At 42.1% G+C, this 27364-nt stretch overlaps 1 protein-coding gene across 1 annotated transcript in view; it reads right to left on the bottom strand.

The window, feature by feature from the left end:
- Window positions 1-16348: 16348 nt before the first annotated feature.
- The window catches only part of SLC25A20 (solute carrier family 25 member 20), a 377462-nt gene continuing 366446 nt past the window's right edge, over window positions 16349-27364 (bottom strand). Inside the window, exon 9 of the mRNA XM_044078760.1 lies at window positions 16349-17674. Within this exon, the coding sequence (XP_043934695.1) occupies window positions 17612-17674 (63 nt within the window). The 3' untranslated portion in view covers window positions 16349-17611. The remainder of the gene's footprint in view (window positions 17675-27364) is intronic.

Below are 27364 nucleotides of genomic sequence, written 5' to 3'. Positions count from 1 at the left end.
CATTTTTTTTGGAAAAGAAAAAATAACCGGTCTTTTTCATCTAGGAGCAGAAGTAATAATGGCGGTAATGTCAGTTGGGCAAAAATGTTTCTGCTGCTTCTGAAGACAGAGATGTGAGTGCTGGAGCTGAGGGGAGTGTGGAACAGTTTCCAGCTTTGCCTAAAGTACAAAATCCGAAAGACATACAGAACCGCTTTCGGAGTTCCAGTTCTGTTAGAACAGACTTTAACAACAGGAAACGGGGCCTCAATGAATGGGGTCAGCAAAAGAACTATAACAAGAAGGGACAGTACAAGAAAAAACGTTGGTACTAATGTAGTCTGCGATAATTTACATGTGTTAAATTTATCCAAACATGAAATTTCTGATGTGGTTATGTCTGTATTATGTCTTGGTCTCAAATTTATACCAACTGCTTTACTGTAATTACATGTACTTAAAAGTGAAATCTTTTCTTTTAGTAGAAAACTGCATTTAATGTACTACTTTAAACAGGAGGGGGGCTTGTGTTTAATGACTGTTATGAAAGGAGTGATGAGGATTCTTTTTATTCATGCCTGTCATCTCAGGAAGATTTGTTTGACAATGATTTTAATGCCTATTGCCAACTGAATACTGATGTTATCTCTGTCAAAATCTCTTTTATTCCACCTTTTTTTAAATAATACCCTGCAAGGATTTTCTGCTACTCTTTATTTTGAGGTTGAAAAATATACTGGTCCTATATAGAGAATAAGTCTAACATATGTTTTAATTAAACTAAACAGCAATGGCTAGCCCTATTGGAATTTGGTAATGACAGAAGATGGGTGGTTAAACCATCTGACAAGGGCAACCAAATATTTATCATGCACTTCACACAATACTTAGAGATGTGTCATAAACATTTGAATAATGTGGAAGTTTATAGAAAATGTGTTGCTTCTGATTACTTTGAAGCTATTAAGCAGTACCAACTTTTGTTATACAAAGGGGTATTTCACTTCTAAGGATGTGGAAAAGTTTGGAGTGGAAAATTACTCTATGGCAGTTTTTTATTGCCTACCCAGAACAGACAAAGGCTTAACTAACGTTAGTGGCAGACCTATAGTATCTGCACAGATGTATTTTTGAAGAATATAAGTGTGCTGTTACATGAACATCTTAAGAAATATGTTAGGAGTACAGCCACTTATATCAGGGACAGCCAGGACCTTTTGAAAAAAATAAAGGGTAAAGTTTGGAATATGGACATGTTTTGGCTCTGTTTGGATGTCAAAAGTCTATATATAAATATTAAGCATGAAATAGGGACACAGGCCTTGTTCCATTTTTGGGGGGACTCTCCCATTTCTCATTTTTTGATAGATTTAGTTATGTTTTGTTTAAAAAATATTTTTTTTATATTCAATGGCGATATTTTCCAGCAATTACAGGGCACTGCCATGGGGGCGGCTTTTGCCCCCATGTATGCTAACTTAGTCATGGTGAAATTTGAAGATGATTGTATTTATAGACATGATTTTTTTAGATCAAAAGTTATTTTAGATTTATTGTTTTTTTTTTTTTTTTTTTTTTTAAAAGTCAAGGAAGCCAGACAGAGGCCCTTGGGTTTGTTAATGATCTACAATCTAATACTATGGGCTTAAGCTTTGATGGTATACAGCTTGGCCCACAAGTTAATTTTTTGGATATACGCTTAGATGGACTTACTACTAGTCTCCATAGGAAATTTAGGCATATAAATGTATTTTTATATGGGAATAGTTGTCACCCCAAACATTTGGTCAAGGTACTATCCTATAATGAATTCTTATGAATTCATAGGCTATGTAGCCTTGATATGAGCTTTGATTTAGAGATAGGTGAAGCAGAAAAAATGTTTATTAAAATAAAGTGGCTATTATGTCCAGCTGGTCAAGGAAGCTAAACAAAAAATTAAAGACATGAGGGTATATTGTTAACTCTCAGGGAGATGCTCATTATGCCCGTGCTAGTGGAAAATATAATGTTTGTATGGGTGAAAATAAATCCACTAATACTGCTGTCAACAATGGGGAACAGAAGAAAGTTTTTTTAGTAACAACTTATAATGTTAATTGAGGAAATAGTTAATAAAGTACATAGCTTATGGCCAATGCTCCTAAGGGATAAAACTTTGAACTCTATACTGCCTGACTTTGTGAGTACTGCATATAAAAGAGCTAGGAATGCGTCTGATATTCTGGTACATAACCAATTTTGCTTACCAAATGTTAATGTCAGTCAGAGCTTAAGCAAAAATAAAGGCACTGCTTGATGTGATGGTTGTTCCATCTGTCAATATGTAGTAAGTTATTTTCCCTAAATTAATAGCAGCAAGTTTCCAGCTAGGCAAGAATACAGTTGTAACACGGAGAGGTTAGTTTTACATAGGGGAAACGTATAGGAGTTTTAAGGTCCAGTTACAGGGACAAAAAATAAAATAATTACAGAGTCCCCTTGGGAGTCATTTTTTGATAGGACACAACTCTAACCCTGATTCTCTTAGGGGTTGTGTTTTGGAAAAACTGCAAGTTGGCATAGGTGAACGTGTGTCTTTAAAAAAAAAAAAAAAAAACTTTTAAAAAAAGAAACCCTGCTGATTTTAAAGTATGGTACTTTGGAGCCTCAGGGACTCAACAAAGAATGCAATTGGAAGTATGTGATTTGAATTGTATGCTTAATTAATTATTTTGTGTAACATGCTGTATATAAGCAAACAGTATTTTGTAGTGTTTTTACTCTTGGAAGGCTGTGTAAGCCGAGATGCTAAGTGTTTCAATTAAATTCGCTTACTTCTTGGATCGGTGGCCTTGGTGGTATTTTATTATTGCATTTTTTGTTTTTTTAAGTTGCATTTGTTAGTAGAGGATTATCACTTCGGGTCTTTCCTGAAGCAAGCAGAATGTAACATACTGCCACAGTCTATCCAAGTTCCAGCATCAACAACCTGCAATGAGAACAAGCAGCAGCCCACTGCCATGAATGTAGTCCATGACTCCTGCAGGGCTAGGAAAATACAACTGCATTTGTGATTATGGTAGACACATCCTAGGGTTCCAAAACAATGACACTATTAATTCCAGCCATGGGCTAACAGACTACAAAAACAACATTCCGCCATACATAACTTACGTGGTACTGCAGAAGAATGGCAGATACCAGCAGCAGACTACTAACATGTGTAGCCTGGTCTACCTAATAAAGTAGACACACACAAATGACTAGTGACTGTTAACAGTGTTGTGCAAACCTCATTTAGTACTTCATCATGATGTTTTTGTTTTTGTCTGCTGTAGTCCTCCTCCCTCTCTTAATAATAGACAAAGTTATTTTCTTAGCTACTGTAGGCATTTAGCCATCTAAAGGAATAGTGAAGATATAAGTAAATGTAACCAGGGTGGTTAAATACTAAGATGGTGGCACCGACTATGGCAGCAGCCTCTCTGGCTCCCAATACGCACTGTTTTTGCGTCTCGTCAAGTGAAGATTTTTCATCGGGTGAGTCCGCTTCCTGTTCTAGTGTGCAGACTTTACCGTGGGAATACTGGTGAAGTTTGTGACATGAAATAATGTTGTTTTGCTTGTTTTCGTAACAAAGTAGCATGGAGTGGTGGAAGTTGGGCCTGTGACAGTGACTGGGCCACTACGAAGTGCAGGAAAGAGAATTTCATTGATTTTGGAAGGGTCCCTTGAATACGGCAGTGATTGGAGTGACAGAATATGGAGAAGGAAGACTGTTTAGATGTGGTGTCGGTAGAGAGGAAGCCTTGGCAGTTGCTGTGAAGTATTTTGGTCAATGAGGCCGGTCGGGCCTGCAGGTAGAGGTGACTGATGGACTGTGGTTGGAGAGGTCGGAAGGAGGCTTGTTGGAGTAGAAAGTTGTTGTAGATGGTCAGAAGTGTAGAGGCGGTTGACTGCAGGCAGCAGCGGTTGCACTGATAAGAGAAATAAGATCTTTTGAGATAATGTTGATCTTCAGTTGGCTCTTGACTGTTGTGTTGTAAACTGCTTTACTGTGACATGTTCTGTTGTGATGTTATGTTATCGTGCATGAGCTTGGAGGAACGAAATTTCATTCAGCTGTACTTGTATGGTTGAATGACAAAGTTTGCTTTACTTTGCTTATTCTGGTCACTTCCAGAGGATGCTCTCACCGCAAAGAATAATGCAGCACTCTCACTATAAGAGAGAGGACTAATACAACAGCCATCCACCAATGCAGAGTCTGTCCACTGCAGGTCAATCATGACTATGCTGCAACATAAACGTGTTGCAAGGTTACCTTTCATTACACTGCCCACCCTAAATTACATGTACCTGTTCTGTGTAGTGAGCTTTTCAAATCTCTTTGAAGAAATAAATATATTTTATGCAACAATGAACTTGTCAGAACACATGCCAACCACTAAATAAAATGATTTCACAAGTGAAACCTCCTCCAAGATAATACTCAGGCCACCACTGCATTTGACTGTTATTCTGAATCTTTGCCAGTATATTTGTCTATTTTTACTTTTAGGTCAGAATGGCAGTACCAGTTCACCTCCTACTCTTCCTGAATGTAAAATACTTTCCAAAAAACCAAACAGGAACTCATATTTTCTTTTTCTTTTGAAATAAATGTAAGCATCTATTAGACACAAGTTATTTGTTAAGCTACTTCACTGACTAAAGATAAAAAGTACAGTTGTGTACCTACCATAAATGTAGATGTTCGAGTGTATTCACTGTTGCAGTCATTACACTTGGGTTATCCTGCTGGCAGGCAACCCGTAGTCGGCCCGAGTTCCAAAGTCTTGGTCCAGCGTCAGTTGCTGTCGCCTCTTCCCTGACGTCAGTGCGCCAGGGGTATAAAAGTTGCAACCGACGCCATTTTCATCAGTTTTTCTTGCCCCAGATGTCAGGTGCCCCCAGATATGAAGGCTGTAAAGATAAAAATATGCCCATGCATATATCACTAAAAACATTTTCTTCTTCTAAAAGCAAATACACCACATAGGTTGTATAGAGTTGAGAAGTGCAGAGTAGTCCCAGCAAAGAGGGGGATGGTGGGTGGGTAACCAGGACTGCAACAGTGAATACACTCGAACATCTACATTTATGGTAGGTACACAACTGTACTATGCTGATCGTGTTTCACTGTTGCAGGCATTACACTTGGGTAGAATCCCAAAGCTTAGGCAGGCTGGCTGGGTCTAGATTGGATTTGGCGAGGCTAACAAGCCCTGCAGAACTGCAGTGGCAAAGCCTGCTCTGGATTTGGAGTAGAGAGGTAGGTGGTAGTGCTTGGTAAAAGTGTGCACTGAGCTCCAGGTTGCAGCTTCTAAAATGTCTTTGGTTGGTACCCCTCTGAGGAAAGCTGCTGAAGTGGCTGCTGCTCTGGTAGAATGAGGCCTAATGCCCTTAGGCACAGATTTGCCATGTTGTACATAACAGAAGCGGATGCAGTGTCCTATCCATTTGGAGATTGTCTGCTTTGTAATAGGTTTTCCTTGTGATCCTGCAACATATGCTACAAACAGTTGTTCAGTTTTTCTGAAAGCTTTTGTTTTGTCCAAGTAAAATTGTAGCTGCCTGTGAATATCCAGTCTTTCCCCTTTATTCTGGGGATTTGGGTAGAAAGTAGGCAAATTAATAGTTTGGTTTAAGGCCACATTGGAGACCACTTTTGGCATGAATGTTGGTTTCGTCCTTACAGAAACCCTGTCCTGGTGAAAAATGAGGAAAGGTTCCATGGCCATCAATGCCTGTAACTCTGAAACTCTTCTTGCTGAAGTTATTGCTAGAAGCAGAGCAGTTTTCCATGACAAGAATTTTAGATCAGCTGTGCTGGCTGGTTCAAAAGGAGGTAGTGTTAGTTTTTCTAAAACAAAATTGAGGTCCCAAGTAGGTACTGGTGCTCTCCTAGGGGGTCTTATATTCTTTGCCCCTCTGAGGTACTGTCGTAGTAGAGGATGTGAAAAAATAGGAGGGTCCGTATTGTAATGAGCTGAAATGGCAGAGGCATGGATTTTAATAGAAGAAAAAGATAGGCCTTTGTCCAACATCTTAGTCAGGTATTGTAAAATCTGAGGCATATTAGGGACCAGTGGGTCGAGCCCTTGTGCCTGGTTCCAAGCACAGAATCTCTTCCATTTTTCCGCATAAGGATTTCCTAGTGCTGGGTCTCCTGGCTTCCAAAATTACATCCATAACAGCTTTAGAGAGAGGTGCAGTCTGAGTGGCTACATTATCTGCCATGCTGCCAGGTTTAAGGTTCTGAGTTGACTGTGCAGAATCTGGTTGTTTTGCTGTGTCAGAAGATAAGGGATTTGAGGTAGAGGCCAAGGCGGGCCTTGGGACACAATCTTTAGGATTGGGTACCAGTGCTGGCGTGGCCAGTCTGGTGCAATCAGGATCATTTTTGGCCTCTCGTCTGACTTTTAGAAGCAGCTTGGTAAGAAGAGGCATCAGAGGGAAGGCATAGACTGTCAGATTTTTCCAGTTGAAAGATAGAGCATCCACTTTCCATGCTTGAGAGTGATAAGTCCTTGTGCAAAATTTCTGTAATTGGCAATTGTGAGGGGAGGCACATAGATCTATGTCTGGGCGTCTCCATTCCCTTGTTATCATGTTGAACACTTGTGGATTTAGCTTCCATTCATGAGGATCCATGAGATTTCCGCTTAGTTCGTCTGCCAGTGTATTTTTTGTTCCTGGCAGGAGTTGTGTTTGCAGATGTACCTGGTAAGTCAGTGCTGTGTTCCACAAAGTCCTGGCTTGTCTGCATAGGGGGTAGGGTAGGAATGTGTGTGCCCCCTTGCTTATTTATATACCACATAACTGTGGTATTGTCCGTCTTTATTAATAATTGTCCTGGATGTATTAGGTCCTTGAAGGCTGTCAGGGCATTCTGTACAGCTAGCATCTCTTTTTGATTGATGTGAAGATGCAGTTGTTCCTTGGGCCACGTGCCGTGAATACATTTTCCCACCATATGTGCTCTCCAGGCGTAATCCGATGCATCCGTTGTTATTGTCTGCCTGGCTGTAGGTAAGGTGAAAGGCTGTCCCTTGATGTTCTTCGTTCCCCATTGCTGCAGTCCTTACTATTGGGTATAGTCCGCATCCAGTCGGCCCGAATACCAGAGTATAAGGCTGACGTCGGTCAGGGCGCATTAGACTGACGTCAGTACGTCAGGGTACTAATGCGCATGACCGACGTCATATCCTCAGTCTTTTTTGCCGCATGGTCCGATGCAGAAGCAGTTTTGCGAGTGCAGGTTGGCGTTCTGAAATATTTCCGAAACCGGAGTTTCAGACCGAAACAGAGTTGGCTAAGTACCCGTTGGGAACATTTTGGTTTTTCTTGCCTCAGTATTTAACCGGATGTCAGAAAAAGTGAATAACTGTATTTCTTGTGGGAAACAGATACCTCATAGGGATTACCATACCTTGTGTATACCTTGTTTAGGGCCTGAGCACGACGTTGTTGGTTGCCGCTCTTGTGCTAGGTTTAACAAACGCACTATTAAGAGGAGGTTAGACTGTGCCAGGTTGTGTTTGGGAAGCGTTGCAATTATAAAATGCCGCCGGATGCTCCGGCGCCCTTCCCAAGAAGCGCAAGGACAAAACAGCGAAGCCTAGGGTTGATGAACCGGCAGTCCCGGACGCCGGTTCTTTAGAAGGCTCAGTGGAGCCAGAGGTTTTGCCAGGAGTTTCCATGGAGTCTCAGGCAGAAACTTTACTGTTACTGGATGTGCCTTCTCAGGAGGTAGGCCAGGCTGAGGGGCTTCTCAGGTAACTGTTCTTCCCTCTCTTCCCAAGGTAGTTAGAGCCTCTCCTTCTGTTGCCAAAACTTCTTTGTGAGGTAGGCCTAGTTCAGCTTCAGTGGGGGCTTTTCCTAGCATTTCGGGTTCTGTACCTAAGAAACATATGCTTAAAATGGCTGAAGATTTGATTACTATGATTAGAGGTTCTATGCCCCCGCCTGATAAGAGGCCTAGGGTGGAACCGAGTTTGATAGTTTTGAACAGTGTTCAGAGGCTTCAGAGTCTTCTGCGGAAGACTTGCAGGAGTATCCTACTTATTCTGATTCTGATGTGGATGATTCCACTCCTACAGCTTCTCCTCCTGAGGATTTCTCATTTTCAGAGACTCTGCATTCCATGAGGGAGCACTTTAAATGGGAAGGCCAGGATTACTCTGATTCCAGGAAAAGGCTTAGGGAATTCTTGTTTTACCCCAGCATAGGCCCTTAGCTATTCCTCCTGTGTTGAATGTGGTGGAAGATGTTTTTGCAGAGGCTTCCCTGAACCCAGACTCTTTGCCTCCTGCTCCTGTTAAGCCTGATAGGTATTATAGGGTGCCCAAGCTCATAAGTATTTGTTTAAGAGTCCTAGGGCGGACCCAGAAACTATTTCTCAAGGGCCTAAAGGTGTTAAAGCTTCTGTGATTAAAAATCCTGTTCCCACTGATAAAGAGGCAAGGGCTTTGGATAGGTGGGGAAAGAAAGTGTATACTTCTTCCACTCTAGCCATGAGAGCATTGAATTGTCAGTTTCACATGCTAAAATATCAGAATTATCTCCTTTCACAATTAAAATCTAAGGTGGATGCTTTGGCGGAAGGTATTGAGTGTAAAGAGTTGCTGGATTTGGTTCATGTGTCTGAACAAGTGGGTAAGCATTCTTTGCAATGTGGTTTTGATGCTGTACAGGCCTCCTCGAGGGTGGCTGCTACTAGTTCTGTTCTTCGCAGGCATGCCTGGTTGAAGGATCAGAATTTAGCTGAGCATGTTAAGACAAGGATTTTGGATGCTCCTTTACAGTCTGATGTGTTGTTTGGATCGCCTGTGGAAGCAGTTTTAAAGAAAATGGAGGACAAAGCTAAGTCTATGCAAACTGTTAAAGATTTTTGCAGGTGCAGCCACCAAGTTTAGTAGAAATTGGCCTGCTAAGGGGTGGACATATCCTGCTTATGATTCCCAGTCTAGGGGTAGGTCTAGACGTGGTAGGGGCAGGGCTCAAGGTTCTTTTAGGCCTAGAACAGGGAGTTCACCTGCTCAGACTTCTGGTGAGGGCAGGGGTCAGTCCTTTCGTAAACAGACCCAATGACCTGTCTTTTCAGCTGCCAGTAGATTCTCGTCTGGCAGCTCCTTTGGGAGGAAGACTGTCTCTTTTCAAAGAAAATTGGGATTTAATTACTCAAGACAAATGGGTGTTGGATATCATTCACCACGGTTACAGATTTTATTTCCATACCATGCCCCCTTTCAAAGGCATGCCAGACGTTCCTCCTCCACAAAGAAAAGAGGCTCACAAGCAAGTTTCTCAGTTACTCCAGATGGGGCCATTCAGCCAGTCCCTGTATCAGAAAGGGGCCTAGGATTTTATTCTCGCCTGTTCCTAGTACCAAAGAAGGGGAACACGTGGAGACCAATTTTGGATTTATCTCTCCTCAACACTTTTCTGGACATTCCCAAGTTCAAGATGTTGACGTTACAACAGCTTTTACCTCTGCTGGGCAAAGATCACTGGATGGTAACTTTAGATCTCAAGGAAGCTTACCTTCATGTGCCTATAAGGCTAAGTTGCAGGAAGTATCTGCGGTTTCGAGCTGGAAATTCTCATTATCAGTTCTCTGCATTGCCCTTTGGCTTATCTACTGCCCAGAGTATTCACAAAGGTTCTGGCTCCAGTGATAGCTTACTTCAGGCTTCAAGGAATTCAAATCTATCCTTACTTGGACGACTGCCTGATTCTGGCTCAAGAAAAGGAAGACCTTCTACAGCATCTGGAATATGTTATAGCAGTGCTAAGATGCCTAGGGTATTCTGTGAACGAAATAAAGTCCAGTCTAGTACCCTCTCAAGACATGTGCTTTCTGGGTGTGAGACTGAATACAGCAGCCCAGATGGCCTTTTTAACCCCGGACAAACAAAAGAGTCTATCACTTTACTTCCATCAACTATCTCATCAGTCCGTGCTGACTGCAAGGACAGTCCTTCAAGCATTAGGGTTCATGGCATCTTGTATTCTGGTGCTTCCCAATGCCAAACTGCATATGAGGAAGCTACAATGGTATCTCAAAAATGTATGGACACAGCACTGCCAGGATTTGGACACTGTCATTCTAATAATACCTTGCCTTCAAAAAGAATTTTTGTGGTGGGCTCAGGAATGTCACCTAAACAAGGGACTCTCTGTGACCCGGCCAGAGGCGAGTCAGATTTTAACGACAGATGCCTCGGGAGCTCATCTAAATGGAAAGTGGATACAAGACAAGTGGCCTGCCAGACTACAGCATCTACATATCAACATGAAGGAGATGTTAGCAGTCCAGTTTGCATTAATGGCTTTCAAGGAGTTACTTCTTCCAGGGCAGGTGTTGATTCAAACAGACAACACAACTGTCATGTGGTACATCAACAAGCAAGGGGGAACACATTCTTATCCTCTATGCAGGCAAGCAATGATTTTATGGGAGACTGCGCTAAGCTTGCAACTAACTCTTCAGGCAAGGTTTCTGCCGGAGCACAGAACTCCTTAGCAGATGTGTTAAGCAGACAAATCATGGATCCCCACGAGTGGAAACTGGATCTTCATGTATTTCAAAATTGACAGTGTCATGGGGAACTCCAGACATAGATCTGTTCGCTTCTCCACTAAACCACCAGCTGCCACAGTATTGCACAAAGGGGTTTCATCACACAGCTTGGAAAGTGGATGCTCTGTCTTTCAGTTGGAAAAACCTTCATGTGTATGCCTTTCCTCCTCTGCCTCTTCTTCCAAAGGTACTATTAAAGGTCAGACAAGACAGGCCAAGGATGATTTTGATAGCTCCAGATTGGCCTCGGCAACACTGGTACCCACTACTACGGAGTCTGGTAAGGAAGCCTCCATGGCCTTTACCTCTGATTCCTCATCTGTTATCTCAGAAGGATGGTCATCTGCTCAATGTCAAGCTTCACTCTCTTCATCTAACAGCCTGGCATATTCTGTGTTGAAACACAGCAGGTCTCAACTTCCTCAACAAGTTTTAAATGTGATTATGGAAGCTAGAAGACCTAGTACAAGGAAAGTGTACGCAGAAAAATGGAAGAGATTTTTATTTTGGAGTACAGCAAAGAATTTGCAGGTTTCTGAGCCTAATTTGAGTGTGGCTCTTCAATATCTTACTGAGTTATTGGACAAAGGTTTGTCCTTCTCTTCCATTAAGATTCATGCTGCAGCAATTTCCGCTCACTATGATTGTGACCCACCATTGTTTTCGCATCCTTTGTTCAAGCAGTTTCTTAGAGGGGCAAAGAATATAAGACCCCCACGTAGAGCTCCTACTCCTGCTTGGGATCTCAATTTTGTGTTGGAAAAACTTACTCTACAACCTTTTGAGCCTGCAGCTACTGCTGAATTGAAATACTTGTCATGGAAGACTGCTTTTCTGTTGGCTATTACTTCTGCAAGAAGGGTGTCTGAGTTGCAGGCCCTTATGGCAGTAGAGCCATTTTGATTTTCCATAAGGATAGGGTATCATTACGTACTAATCCTTCCTTTATGCCTAAGGTGGTTTCTAGTGTGGCTTTAAACCAAACTATTCATTTGCCTACTTTTTATGCAGACCCCCAAAATAAAGGGGAAAAGATTTTGCACACTTTAGATGTACACAGGCAATTGCGTTATTATTTAAGCAGGACTAAGGATTTCAGGCAGTCTCAGCAGTTGTTTGTTTCTTTTGCTTTGAGTTCACAGGGCAAGCCTGTGTCAAAACAAACTATTTCTAGGTGGATTGGCTTTTGCATTGCATTTTGTTATTCCCATCATGGCAAGGAGATTCCAGCTGGGATTAGGCCTCATTCCACTAGGGCTACTGCCACTTCAACAGCATTTCTAAGGGGTGGCAACTAAGGATATTTTGGAAGCAGCTACTTGGAGTTCAGTGCATACTTTCTCTAAGCATTATCACCTTCCTATCTACTCTAAGTCTAGGGCTGGTTTTGCCACAGCTGTTTTGCAAGGCATGTTGTCAGCTCCTGCTTCTTTATGATTTGCCAGCCTCCCTTACCTCTGCTTTGGGATTCTACCCAATAGTAAGGACTGCAGCAATGGGGAACGAAGAACATAGTACAGTTTTGTACCTACCATAAATGTAGATGTTCGAGGATCCCCATTGCTGCAGTCCAATTTACCCTCCCTCCTTCCCCTCTGTGTTTAGGGGTGGTTGTGTAGGTGAGGTTACATGCTTATATTTTTGTATATATTCTTGTATGTATTGTACATATTTTTGGTGCAGGTATTTTGGGCCTTGTCTTTTTAGGGTCTTCTGACATCTGGGGCAAGAAAAGACTGAGGATATGACGTCGGTCATGCGCATTAGTACCCTGACGTACTGACGTCAGTCTAATGCGCCCTGACCGACGTCAGCCTTATACTCTGGTATTCGGGCCGACTGGATGCGGACTATACCCAATAGTAAGGACTGCAGCAATGGGGATCCTCGAACATCTACATTTATGGTAGGTACAAAACTGTACTTTGTGGTGACAGGCCTGTGACCACCATCGAAACTCCTGTTGTAGGCAGGGAATCAAGGTTATGATGGTCTCTAGGCTGTGACAATGCCGAGTCCAAACACTTTTTAGATACCACTGTAGTTTCCTCATATGCAGTGTGGCATATGGAATTTGTAGAATGCAAGATGCCATGAAACCCAGGGCCTGCAGAATTTTTCTTGCAGGGAGCTGGGTCTTTGTTGCCATCATTAGAAAGTAATGAGTCAGTTGCCTTTGCTTGTCTGGCGTGAGATAAGCCATCTGGGCAGTTGTATTTAAGCTTGCACCCAGGAATATTATATCTCTTGAGAGGGCACTAGTTTTGATTTCTTTTCATTTACTGTGTACCCTAGGCAAATTAGTAATCTTTTTACAAACTCCAGGTGCTTTAGAAGAATGTCCTTGCTCTCTGCTTGAATAAGGCAGCTGTCCAAGTAGGGATATATTTGAATTCCTTTTTGCCTGCAAAATGCAATTACTGGTGCCAGGCATTTTGTGAAGACCCTGGATGCAGTAGATAAGCCAAAGGGCAGTGCAGAGAATTGATAATGCATTGAGCCTGCTATAAATCTGAGGTATCTTCTGCACGATTGTCTGATTGGGATGTGCAGGTATGCTTCCTTGAGATCCAAAGTAACTAGCCAAGCCTCTTTGCCCAGCATGGGAAAGAGTTGTTGTAGTGTTAACATTTTAAATTTTGGAACATCCAGGAAAGTATTTAGGATTGACAGGTCCAGTGTTGGTCTCCATGCTTTGTCCTTTCTGGGTACTAGGAAAAGTCGTGAGCAAAATCCTTGGCCCTGTTCTTCTTGGGGTACATTTTGAATAGCTCCCATATCCATAAGAGCTGCAATCTGTTTTTGTGCCTCTGCCCATTGGTTTTGAGGCAGGTTTGGCATACCTTTTGGTTTTGGAAGCGTGTGGAAGTGGAACCTGTACCCTTGAGAAACTATATTCAACACCCATTGGTCTTGGGTGATCATGTGCCATTTTTTTGAGAAAAGTGCTAGCTTCCCCCCAGGGGTGCTGTCAACTGGTAAGTGCTTGGCATTTGCAGAGGGAAGTCATTGCGACTGTTTTCTACAAGGTTGTGATTGGTCTTCTCCTCCTTTGGGGGCTGAAGAACCCCATTGTTTAGGTCTGTAGGAGCCTTGGGGCTGAGATCTGCCTCTTGGGCATCTGTATCTGCCTCTTTGTGGCCTGTCTGACACTGGAAAGGACCAATTTTTTGAAGGCCAGTTCCTGCTAAATCTAGGTGGCTGAACTCACAGTTTGCATTGACTTTGCTTTATCCTCCATTTTCTTTAAAACCTCTTCTGCCTTAACACCAAACAAAGTATCATGCTGTAGTGGAGCATCCAATAATTTCATTTTAACATGGTCAGGTAAACCTTGTTCTTTCAACCAAGCATATCTTCGAATAACTGAGCCTGTAACTGTGGCTCTACAAAAAGCCTCTAACGAATCAAAACCACACTGTAGAGTATGCTTTCCCACTTGTTCAACTGCATGCAGTAAATCCTGCATTTCTTTACAGTCAGGACCTTTTGTATTTGTAATCATTTTCTGCTTTAACAATGACATGAGATACTGTTGATATTTAAGCATGTGAAACTGACAGTTTAAAGCTCTTACAGATAAAGTAGCAGAAGTGTAAACTTTTTCACCCATCTCTCCAGAGCTCTGGAATCCCTATCTGAGGGGACAGGATTTTTGGCAGTGGAAGCTTTAACCCCTTTTGGACCCTGAGAAATAGTTTCTGGGTCCGCAGCGGGGTTTTTGTAAAGAAATTTATGAGAGTCAGGGACCCTGTAGTACTGGTCTGGCTTTACTGGTGCAGGGGGTAAAGAATCTGGAGACAGACTGGATTCAGAAAAAACATAATCAACAATATCAAGGACGGGGAATAGCCAAGGCCCTGTGCTGAGGCAATAGAAGGAAATATCCGAGCCTTTTCTTGGATTCTGAGTAATCCTGGCTCTCCCAATGGAAATGTTCCCTCATGGCGTGCAGGGTTTCCCCAAAAGAGTAATCCTCAGGTGGTGAAGCTGAAGGAATGGACTCCAGCATCAGAGTCCTGATAGGGAGGGAGAGAATAGCTCTGGTCAGAGGAAGAATCAGAAGAAATGGAAACCTGATCAGAGGAATCATAATCAGTGTCTTGCCTAGGCCTTTTGTCAGGATGGGGATGGGAGCCCCTGATTAAAGTAATAAGGTCTTCAGCCATTTTAAGCATCTGTTTCTTAGGCATGGATGACTGTTCTGGAGAATGCTGCACTTGTTTCTTTGTCTTTAATGGTGTTTTTGACTTTGCTGCTGTAGTAGCTTTAATTGTAAGCTGAGAAGGTCTGAAAACACCCTCAGAAGCCGGTGCATGCTCAGCAGCTCCGGACCCATCTGAGGGTATACTTTCCGTAGGGCCTATACCTTGAGTTTCCACAGGCCTCGGTGTGTCCACGTGGCTGTCCGTTGCGGCCTGTGGCTCTGAGGTAGCAGGTGTCAGGGGCTGCGAAAGCGCCTCACTGAGAACCGGCGACTGGCCTAGAAGAGGCTTTGTCGTCTGTTTTGGACCTCGGATGCCTGTCTTTTTCTTTGCGTTTTTTATACATTCCGGTTGTCAGTTGTTCTGACGGCATTATGTAATTAAATCTTCGTCCAAAATAATGTAAAGCAAAATCAAACCGACGTTTAATAGTGCGTTTATTAAACCTAGCACAAAACCGACAACTAGAGATGTCGTGGTCAGGGCCTAGGCAAGGAATGCAGTAAGAGTGGAAGTCCTTATGAAGTACTTGCTTCCCACAAGAAATACAATTATTAACTTTTACTGACATCGGTCTGGAGCAAGAAAAAGTTTCCCCAATGGGGTACTTAGTTTTATTGAAGACTTCGGTTCTGAAATTCAGTTTTGAAAATCTCAGGAGTCGGCCGACCGGCACTTGCGAACTGCTTATGCTTCAGGCACCGCACGGTAAGAAAGACTGAAGAAAATGGTGTCAGTTGCAACTTTTATACCCCTGGCACACTGATGTCAGGGAAGAGGTGACAGCAACCAACGCCGGACCTAGACTTTGGAACTCTGGCCGACTACAGGTCACCTGCCAGCAGGATAACCCAAGTGTAATGACTGCAACAGTGAAACACGATGAACATCACAGTTTTCTCAGTCCAATACATTTTCTACGTGAGCAAACAGCTATTTACTGAAAATGAAGACTGCACCTACAGCCAAGGTACAACATTTCTAGTGATTACAACCATTAAAAAATCAACACAGTTAAAGGGGTAACTATATTAAAAGACATAAGGAAAGACATTGATCTATTATTCATCTGTTCATTCTAAGTTACCTGCTTAATTTCAGGGTCATGGGGAAGCAACAGCCTACCCGGTCACTCATTGAATACAAGGCAGAGGAAGTGCACCACACACAGACACAGACACACACAGCACGCATTCACCTCCTACAGACAATTTACAGCGTCTTCCACATTAACTTATGGAATGTCTTTGGGATCTGGGTGCACCTAGTGGAAACCCACAAAGACAAGCAGGGCAGCCCAGTGGAGAACCAAGTACTCTAAGGAAATAATGATAACTGGTGCACCACCCTGGATCCATTACACATTACATACACTACATCTGTTCAGTTATGACCATACAAGCTTTGCAGCCACTGCATCTGAGGGATGGCAGTATGTATACATCGAAGATTACTGACATCAGGTGTTCTTTCTGTTTTGAAGTACCACAACAATAAACCTAAGAAACTAAGGTGTTTCTCTGAAACACAATGATAAGAAAAGATCTCAGCAAAATATTTTGTGGCTCTGCCCATCTTGTTACATTTAAGTTACAGAAAATACTTTCATGGCAACAAGGAACACCATTTATAAATGATCATGTAATACAGAGCACAAATATAACATATTTGGCAAAATATTTGATTTATACAATTTGTGACTTCACAAACTGCATCTATTTTGGCAAGAAATGAATATGTGTAAAGGCTAAGTAGGCATTTTAAACTCTATCAAATTACCTGTAAAACATCATCAGTGTATGGCTTATGGTTACCACGGTGTGTTTGCTCATCACTGATCATGAAGATGCACTGATCCAAAAAGCTCTTTCTCAGACAGAGTCTGGGAACTCAAACGACAATAAAGTAATTCGACATCTGTCACAGTAATGGAAAACCCTGACTACATTTCTGAGTTAGTGAACATTTTGGTTGAAGCATGCTTTACCTTTATAACCCTGTATACCTGAGTTTACAGAAACTAAGCAAAATTATTTCATTCAAAAGTATAACTAGTTATAATTATTAAGAAAAATGTATACATATTCTTCATGATGAAAGTGTTTATATTTACAGTTTTAAAACAAATTAGTTTACTGCATTGCTAAGGCTACGTTAACCCCAACTATAGAGTTATAACCTTAATGATGTGTGTGCAAGTCTGGAGACGCACAGGCACAGAAAAAATACTGTAAACAATTGTCAGTAATCTGCCTGCTAAATGCATTGCTGGCATTATGATTTCCAACAAATGAACTGGCATCAAAAATGTTTTTTGGCTGAGGTGTTAAAATCACATTATATTTCTTGGTTAGAAAATGCTATATCACCATCTCTGACTCATAGTGGTTAAGCATGCTACCCTTTGCAGCTATGTCAGTAAGGCACATTTAGAGCATGGAACAGTGTGCACTCAATATGACCAGTTTCATACTTTGACATTTCTCAAGTGCAAAATGAATTGAATGACCGTGCTTATCAATCATAAACCTGCTGTAAAACAACTGTTGGTAATCCTTCAGCATCACCGTCTTAATCCTTGGATGGGTAGAAATCCACAGTCTTTCCACTGCCAGATAGCAGCATTATACAACATGTCTTAATATCTATCAAAGTGGGATACACAGAGGTAGATATGTTGCATAACATGTACAAATTTTAAAATGACTGAACCAATAAATTTTACAAACTCCATTATCTCAGCCTCAAATATTCCAGGGTGTTATTCACTCAGATATCCATAACTGCCCAAATAATGCCAAAATCCAACTAAGAATGGTCACAGGTTGGGTGCCAGCCAATTTAGAAACTTCATGGCAACTTCAAAACCAAGAAAGCAGGCCTGAAAAAAAACAAAAAACACACACAGACATATTAATCTTAGAAAACAAAAACTGTACTACATTTGAATAATAAGGTAAAATAACTATGCAAAGTGCAAACTAACAGATAAAGGAATAAACTCCTGAACAAAAATGACAAGTGCATCAATATATTAGTCGATTTGGATGGTAACCGCATTTTCTCTTATAACTCTAGCTCTATACATTTATGAGTTTTTAATTCTTCTCATACTCTGACTGAGTTTGACCTGACTCTTGCCAAAAGACTCAATGGTGTGGTATGTTAGGCTAAGAGAGCATGCCCAACCCCAGTGCCATTCAGTTTGATCTTCACCCAAACAGTAAACACAACCTTTACAACATGGAAACAAATCACAAAAGTATAAATTTATATATGTGCCTAGCTTACAGGAAAAAACATCCTCATGTTAAGCACATAAAAGAACTGCTGGGAAGAATTACAAGAACTGAAATTAATCCTTACAGGAGATGGCCAGTAAGGTCTAAAGGAAGGGCTCAGAAGGCAAAGTCCTAAAGCAGTAAGGTGCCAAAGGGAGTCCTGGATTCCTGGAATCGTGGTCCAGAAACAATGCTAGGTGAAGCTGTGAACTTTTAATGAAGTAAAAGCTAATACCAAACGGCTGTGGCTGACAAAAAAGTTTGCAGATAACTGCAAGCTAGGAGCTGTCACTAAATCCCCAAATGACTTAGCCATCCTGCAGGAAGGTTTGTCTCAAATAAATCCAATTTAGTTTTTTAATAAATAAATAAATGCCAAAATCATGGACTGAAACTAAATGCCAAAAAAATGCATTATTGTATCATTTGAGAAGTGATCCACCCCAGGGAACAGCCACACTGACAATATGCCCCTAAGAGTTGACCCGGTTGTTCAGAATTTGGGAATGTGGAAAGTGACCAACGAAAGTCCTTCTATATTGCACAGCTTATAAATAAAAGGGACTATGTCTAGATTTAGGGATGTCATTGTTCCCCTTTTTACTCAGTCCTCATTAGGCTAATAACTGCATATAAAATCCCCCTTGGCATGTATCAGTCCAGGCGGGTCTATATTACTTCGCAGAAATGCCATTTCAGTACACTTAATCAGCAACACAAATTCAGTGAAAATCATTTCAGCGATTCGCTAAATATACCAAGTGCAAGAAAATACTAGTTCTACAGCACAAAGTACCAACATCTAAGCAAATTGAGCCTATCCAAGTGGGGGGCTGTGTCCCTACACCCCCCCCTAACTATATATACCAACTCCAAGATTGCACTACAGTGGAGAAAAGGGCAAAGTTGTGTAGCTGGCCAATTACTTTTTTGCCCTTGGTAAATTCAGCGAATTGCAGAAACTATTTTCGCTGAATTTATGTCGTTGATTAGATGCTCACTGAAATGGCATTTCGGCAAACTAATATAGACCCGTCCATACACATGCTACAATTGCAAAGGCCACAGAGATACCTTACAGATACAAAGTAACAACATGCTCTGCCTGGACTGATTAAAAGCCCTGTCACTATACTCAGTATCCTACAAACTGCTAAGAGTTGATGTGTCTGGCATACAAAGGCATCCTCTGACCACATAGTGATGGATTTACTGCACATTAGCACTTCCAATGGCATCAGAAATACTTGGTCTACGGATCTAAATCTTTTCTGCAACATCAACAGAACGGTTAGGAGGGGACAGGTATATCTCACAGAGGATACCATTACTCTGGAACAGACTCCCCATCCACATTAAGCAAAGTTCATCCTTGTTCGTATTCAAACACAACTTGGATCTCTGACTGGGGCACAGAAAATTTACCCCAGGTCTGCCTCATCTACTACCAATGCATACAGGCAGCTCCTAAATGCTTTATCCAATGTATGGGTCCTCTCAAATTATCTATGGTATAACCCCAGTTATTCTCATTAAGGGCAATACATAATTATCAACCATGTGATGGATGAGGCCATTCTCTAACCAAATGAGATAGCTTAATTCAAACACAAAAAGGGAAACTGGCTAGGCTTAAAATGGCCCACAATGGCAGCTAGTCTCGTACTTACCTATGAACTGCCAGCCAAGTGGCAACAGCATATGTCTGAAATGGAAATGTTTTTGAAGCAAGTAACCGCAGTCAAGGCACATAACCTTTTGAGACCAACATCTACCACTGGGTAGACAACTACCTTATAATAAAAGATGATGCAACTAGCAAACCACTTGTAAGATGTTTGCTTAGCATGTGTCAGACCTGCGCTAGCCTCAAGAAAGAGATAAACAAGTGGCTTAATGAACTTATGCACTCTCTTCACATAAAGCCTGAGCTGGTAGAAATCCAACTATAAAAGGTCTCTCACCCTTGGATATATTCCACTACAAAGAAAGAACAGATGATGAATGGCCTGAAGTACAATTCTAAAACCTGTTAAGAGACAAATATGAAATAGTTTCAAGTAACACTCAATCTTTTGACCTGTTATGCTACTGAATTTGCTTTATTTCTGTGAATGCCTGGGCACACCATTTAAATAGGTCCATGTAAAAGAAAAAACAGGGATTCCTACAAGTAAGGGCTGCCATTTCAGAGATGCTGTGAACATATGTGATGGCCAACAAGAATACCGCAGTCCAAAAGAAACCTTTACAGCTGCCAAACTAGCTGATTACAAAAGGGGATCAGCAAGCTTGTCATTAATGTTCATTTCCTCAAGAAAAAGAGCATTGTTTATATGGAGCTTGAAGATATAAAACCCTTTTAACTGCTTGATCATATAGTTTAAAGCTGCAATCTACACTCCACTGGGATGTGATGTGCAGAAATGCCAGAAATATATCAGCAATGGAATAACTGAGGTCCAACTCATATGTGTCTCTTAAATATGTCAAGATCAACAGTAGGCTAACATACTGTGGTGACAATGGATACCTTTCCAAACAGATGAAAAACCTCCTCCACTTAGAGGAATGAAGTCTGATATAGAGAAGGCTTTACTTAAAGATTTCTGCAGATATGCATTAAGTTTAATCAGTGCCTCCCTCTGACTTATGGCATTTAACATCTGAACAGTCTTAAATGTCCATGGCTGCAATTAAATCAAATGTAACTGCTTTTAAATTAACTGAACCACTTCTGTGATTTTTTGAAAAAGTAAAAAAAAAAAAAAAAAATCTTAAAGTATCCTCCTCCATTCACACTGTGTCATCACAGGAGCAGTTTCCTGAACTGCTTACTTAATAGTAACTACACACCTGCAGTTTCTGTGTTGTCTGATGTAGGAAAATTTGAGTGGGTCTGTAACCTCCAAAAATTCAACACATTTATGGCCTCAGTCACAGAGGCAATGAAGGGAGGCTGCAAACATCTTGCCATGTAGATTTTTCCTGGGCTAGAAAAAAGTACACTTACCATAAATGTGATGTTGGAGTGTATTCACTGTTGCAGTCATCACACTTGGGTTATCTGCCTGCAGGTAGCCCTCAGTTGGCCCGAATACCAGAGATTTAGTATTTCTGCGCCCGTTGCTGACGCTCCAGGACTGACGTCAGATCGTCAGGGGTATAAAAACAGGCAGCAGACACCATTACATCAGTTTTTCTTGCCCCAAATGTTAGAAGCCCCCCAATAGGGAGCTAAGCTATGGTGGGAAAAACACCACCAGTAAAAAGCAAATACCAATACCCCTGTAAGGGGTGAGTAATAGACCTAGAGAGGAGACAGAAAGACAAGGGGGCTGGAGGGGAAACCAGGACTGCAACAGTGAATACACTCGAACATCTACATTTATGGTAAGTGTAAACAAATGTACTATGTTCTTCACGTTTCACTGTTGCAATCATCACACTTGGGTTGATTCCCAAAGCTGAAGAAAGGGTGAAAGCAGTCAAGAAGAGTTGGGGCTGGCTAGTATGCCCTGCAGGACTGCTGTTGCAAAATCCACCCTGGATTTAGAAAAGATAGGCGGGTGGTAATGCTTGGTGAAGGTGCGTACAGAACTCCAGGTAGCAGTTTCCAGAATGTCCCTGATAGGGACTCCCCTGAGGAATGCTGTAGAGGTAGAAGTTGCCCTAGTGGAATGTGTTCTGACCCCCTGAGGGGTTGGTTTCCCATGGTGTTTGCAGCAGAAATAGATACAGTGTGCTATCCATTTGGAAATTGTTTTGAAATGGCCTTGCCCTCTACCCCTGGTGCTAAACCGAGTAGAAACTGGTCAGATTTCCTGAAGGGCTTAGTCCTATCCAGGTAGAATCTGAGCTGTCTGTGCACATCCAAGGAGTGCAGGATCCTTTCCAATTTATTTTGAGGATTAGGGAAGAAGGTTGGCAAATGGATGGATTGGTTGAAAGCCACACTGGACACCACTTTAGGCGTAAAGGAAGGGTTAGTCCTGAGGGAGACCCTGTCAGCATGAAAAATAATGAAGGGTTCCACAGCTATACGTTCATAGGTGGGTACTGGGCTATCTGCCCGAAGGCATACATTAGCCCAGCCCCGTTGTGCGGTATTCACCGCCCCTTTCGTTAGTTCCCTAGGCCCTTGATCTAGCAGCTAGTACCCTTGGCCCCTATTCTAGTAGAGCTGTTGGTATGATCCCTGGTGTGAACTTTCTGTTACCCATCCACTCGTCAAGGTTCCTCTTGAAGAGTGATAGTGAGGGGCTCTGTCTTATGTAGACTGGAACCTTGTTCCATAGCAAGGGAAGTCTTTGCGAAGGGAATCTATCCCTCCAGCATGTTCTATTCATTGTTGTGCTGAGGTTTATACCCCTAGAGCGTGTAGCTCGAGTAGATTTGGTTTTGCTAAGATGGAGCATGTTCAACAGTTCTGGGTTGGACATGGCTCTGTATGTTAGACAGAGATCGCCTCTGAGAAGGCGGTATGCAACAGAGAAAAGCCTTAGTTTTTTTCAATCGTGCTGCATAGGGCAACTGTTTGAGGCCAGTAATACTCTTAGTGAGGTACCTCTGTGGTCTCTCCAGCTGCTGGAGATGCCTGGCCAGATACATTCCAATTGGTGCATTGTACTCAATAATGGGTCTGATGTGGGAAGAGTAGAGGGGCACCACTACATCCTTAGATCTTGATACAAACCCTTTCGTGATCAGATGGGTCACATAGAAGGATTTTCTAACCACCTTGGCAACATGGTTATCAAAGGAAAGCTGACCATCTACTTGGGTCCCTAGATCCCTTATTACTTCTTCAGATTTCAAGGGGTTACCTCCTATGTGGTAGCTCGCGGGTACTCTGTTTTTTCCAAAGGGGATTACTACGCATTTTTTAGCATTTAGCTTGAGACCATGGCTTTGACACCATGCATCAGTCTCATTAAGGCCCTTCTGGAGGATATCCATGTCGGCCTGAGACGCTATTATAGCACCCAGTTTGCAGTCGTCTGCAAACTTGGTCAGCCACAGCCCTTCAGTGCTTGCCTGTACTTCTGAGACGTATATGCCAAACAGGAGGGGCCCCAGGACAGAGCCCTGAGGCACACTGCTCGTTACTGGTCTGGATTCGGACATAGATCCCGCTACTCTTACTTTGTGGGATCTGTCTGAGAGCCAGTTTGCGATCCATCTTGTGACGTAAGTGTTTATGCCCAGGTTGGTGAGTTTATCAATAATACCCGAATGGGGAATGGTGTCAAATGCTTTAGCAAGGTCAAGGTAAGCCATGTGTACCTCCTTTCCCTTATCTATAGCCTGAGTAACTGTCTCAAAGAAGTCCACCAGGTTCAGGAGGCCTGATCTGCCCTTGACGAAGCCGAACTGTGTGGGGTCAAGTGTTTGGAGGTTCCCAATCTCTCCATTTATGAGTTCCATAATGATTCGCTCCATTGCCTTACAGATCAGACTGTTCAGGCTTATTGGTCGGCAGTTCCCAAAGTCGGTTGTGGGCCCACCCTTGTGCAGCGGAACCACCGTTGCTGTGCGTCATTCTATGGGCACATATCCTGTCGAGAGGGTGAGACTGAACAGGGTATTCAGATGCGGGGTTAATTCATTTTGGAGCTTGCATAGGACACAGCCCCGGACACCATCTGGTCCCATGGAGGCAGTGTTTTTAGCTTTAGACAGAGTCTTATTAACCAACGTATTAGTAATAACTGGAGTTACACAATCCCCTGGAATAGTAATAGGCCCTGCAGGTGGTGGTGGTGGTGGTGGGGGGGGGGGGGAATTTGCACTGAACCTGTCAGCCAAGATGTTGGCAATGTCACTGGGGTCAGTATATTTTGTTCCATTTTGTACTAGCTCAGAACAGACCTGAGCGTTGCCATTTAGGTTTTTGACGTAACCATAGAAGGCCTTATGGTTATCCTTGGCAACTTTCTTTTCGAAATTGGCTTTAGTTGACTTGATGAGGGCCCTCAATTTCTTACTAATGCTGATCAGGGATGATTTTTCTACTTGAGATTTGGCCTTTTTTTGTACAAGTCTCCTCCTTTTATTGTATAGTTTGCTTATGGCCGGGGTCCACCAGACTGGTTTCTTCTTGCTTGAGGAAGGAGTCTTGGTTTTATTTGGGATAGCACGGTCCATGCAATCCTGAAGATGTATATAAAGTGCCTTGGAATATGAGTCTGCATCCTGGATATCATTATCCTTCTGCAAGGGAATAGTGAAGCTTTCCACTTCTGACGCAAGTAGTTTGAAGTTTGCTTTGGAAAGGTTTTTTATGATGGTTTCTTTGACTGGGGGAGGTGGAGGGGTGAGGATGTCCAGGGTTATCAGTTTGTGGTCTGATCTGACCAGAAAGGGAGTGATAACGGGTGTGGTACAATGGTCACCCATATTTATGATGATAAATCCAATATGTTGTCCCATCTAGTGGGAGAACATACCAGTTGTTCAAGGGCATTTGAATTTATAAATTCTATGAACAGCTGGGCATAGGAGTTGGAACTTTCGTAGTTTGCCCAGTCTATACCAGGGTAGTTGAAATCACCCAAAATTATGGTGTTGGGTAGGACCTTTATACTTTCCAATGCCTAAAGGAATGCTGAGTGAGCATCTTGGGACATGGTGGGCGATCTGTAACAGGCTACAACTTGAAATGTGGTTTTGCCTGCTGATAGTTGCGCATGGATGATCTCTGAGGCATCATGCTGCGCCACGAACCTGGAGATGTGGGTATCCTTGATGAATATGGATACACCTCTGCCCTTTGTACTACTATAAGTACTTGTAGCTCAGACACTCTTCTAGCTGAAGTGATGGCCAGAAGCAAGGCTGTTTTCTGAGAGAGGAATTGTAACTCTGCTGATGCTGCAGGTTCAAAGGGGGGTAGTGTGAGCTTTTCCCGTACAAAGTTAAGGTCCCAAGCAAGGGTGGGTGCTCTCCTTGGTGGCTTTAAGTTGTTTGCCCTTCTCAGGAACTGTTTGATGAGAGGGTGAGAGAAGAGATGTGGTTGTGTTGTAATGAGCCTAGGTGGCAGAGGCATGGATCTTAATGGAGGAGAAGGATAGGCCTCTGTGGAGTAGATCTGCTAGGTAATGCAGAATTAGGTTGATACTAGGCTATCTGTCCTAGGGCATTTATAAGCCTAACCAGAGTATGTTTGGCTTTCGCCACCCTTTTAGATTAGTTGACTGTGCCTCTGTATAGTAGGTCACAGAAGGTAGCCCTTTTAAGGTTTGTTTACTGTACCTCTGTCAAGCAGCGACACAGAAGAGATCCCAGAGGTAAACCTACGATCTCCCATCCATTCGTCAAGATTTCTCTTGAAGAGGGTCAGTGAGGGGCTCTGCCTGACATGGATTGGGATTTTGTTCCAGAGTGAGGGAAGCCTCTGGGATATGAATCTGTCCCTCCAGCATGTCCTATTTATTTCTGTGCTGAGGTTCAGGTCCCTGGAGCGTGTAGCTCTAAGGGATTTAGATTTCCTGAGGTGAAACATGTCCATTAATTCTGGGTTGGACATGGCTTTATACGTCAGACACAGATCGCCTCTGAGTAGGCGGTACACAACTGAGTAGAGCTGGAGTTTCTTTAGTCGAACTGCATAGGGCATCTGTTTGAGCCCATTGATCCTCTTGGTGGAATACTTTTGGGGTCTTTCCAGTTGCTGAAGGTATCGGGTAAGCTACATCCCAAACGGGGCATTGTACTCAATTATAGGTCTGATAAGTGATGAGTAGAGGGGCACAATGACCTCTCTTGATGTAGATATGAACCCTTTCATAAGGTGGGCTATATAGAAGGTCTTTCTAACCACTCTGGCAACGTGATTGTCAAAGGAGAGATTGCTATCTACTAGGTTCCCCAAGTCCCTAATTACTTCTTCTGTACTTAACGGATTACCACCTATGTGGTAATTTGTGGGCACTTTGTTTTTTCTAAAGGGGATGACTATGCACTTTTTGGCATTTAGCTTTAGGCCATGGCTCTGGCACCAGTTATCTGTCTCGGTGAGACCCTTTTGGAGGATGCTTGGGTCAGTCAGAGTCTCGATTATAGCACTCAGTTTGCAGTCATCTGCGAACTTGGTCAGCCATAGTCCACCCATGTTAGCCTGTATCTCGGAGAAATATATACCAAACAAGAGAGGTCCCAGGACTGAGCCTTGTGGGACACCACTTGTAACCAGTTTAGAGTCTGACATGGCACCTGCTATTCTGACCATGTGGGTTCTATCCCTGAGCCAGTTTGCAACCCATCTTGTGACACAGGGGTTGATATTTAAGCTGGTGAGCTTATTTATGATACCCGAGTGGAGTATTGTGTCAAAGGCCTTTGCGAGGTCCAGGTAGGCTGTGTGGACTACCTTCCCTTCATCTATGGCTTTGGTAATTGTTTCAAAGAGTCCAAAAAAGAGAAAAGGAAACCAAAACTAGAAACTGGAAAACCAACCCAAGAAGCGACACCAACAGCTCGAAATAAATCCTTTATTAGGTACAGGCACCACACTTAGAAACAAGCGCTTTCGCCCAGTATAATACCAAGCTTTTTCAAGTTATTCTAGTAACCAAGTGGTCTAAATTATATACATACGCTAAAAACCATGTGGTTAAATCAATTAATTAGCTTGTTTAGCTCATACTGACAATTGTAAATTTGAAATTCATCCACAGACAATAAAAAACACATTATAAGTGTTGACTACATAAGCACAACCATGAATAAAGTAGGAACAACCATTGAAAAATATGTATTTAAAATATGCATATATAATAAATGTGTTAGTATATCTGGGAATCAATAGTGGCATTTAATAACAGGTATTAGTGTATCTACACACACATCCTTACTTTTAATTGTGGAGCTTGGTTTTACTATTTTAATAGTATTTATTGAAATGCATATATAAACTATCAGACAGTTATTCTATTTATTTATTCAGAATTAGGTTTATCATTTATTCATTGATTTATTTATTTTTTTCATTTATTATGTACTAACACATTCAGAAAGTGGGAAAAAAGCAAGATTTTTTTTTTTCTTTTTTGTTTTAGTTTAAAGGTAGCAGAGATGCAAAATAATCACAACAGTGCAATAAATGACCCCACACTACAACAGTGCAATAAATGACCCCACACTTGAGTGCTAGGACAAAGTCAGGTAAAATGCAGTTTTAAGAGAAAAAAACGATTTTAAATTTAGTGCAACACAGGAAATGCAGTAAACAGGCTCTAGATGTGTTCTAAACACAGTTTCTAATACAGATATAAACTTTAGCAAGCTGG

This window comes from Protopterus annectens, chromosome 7.part1 (assembly GCF_019279795.1).
Source record: "Protopterus annectens isolate FY-2018-M chromosome 7.part1, PAN1.0, whole genome shotgun sequence".
Taxonomy (NCBI): domain Eukaryota; kingdom Metazoa; phylum Chordata; order Ceratodontiformes; family Protopteridae; genus Protopterus; species Protopterus annectens.
The sequence above is the reverse complement of the archived record's forward strand: the minus strand, read 5'-3'. Positions and strand labels throughout refer to the sequence as shown.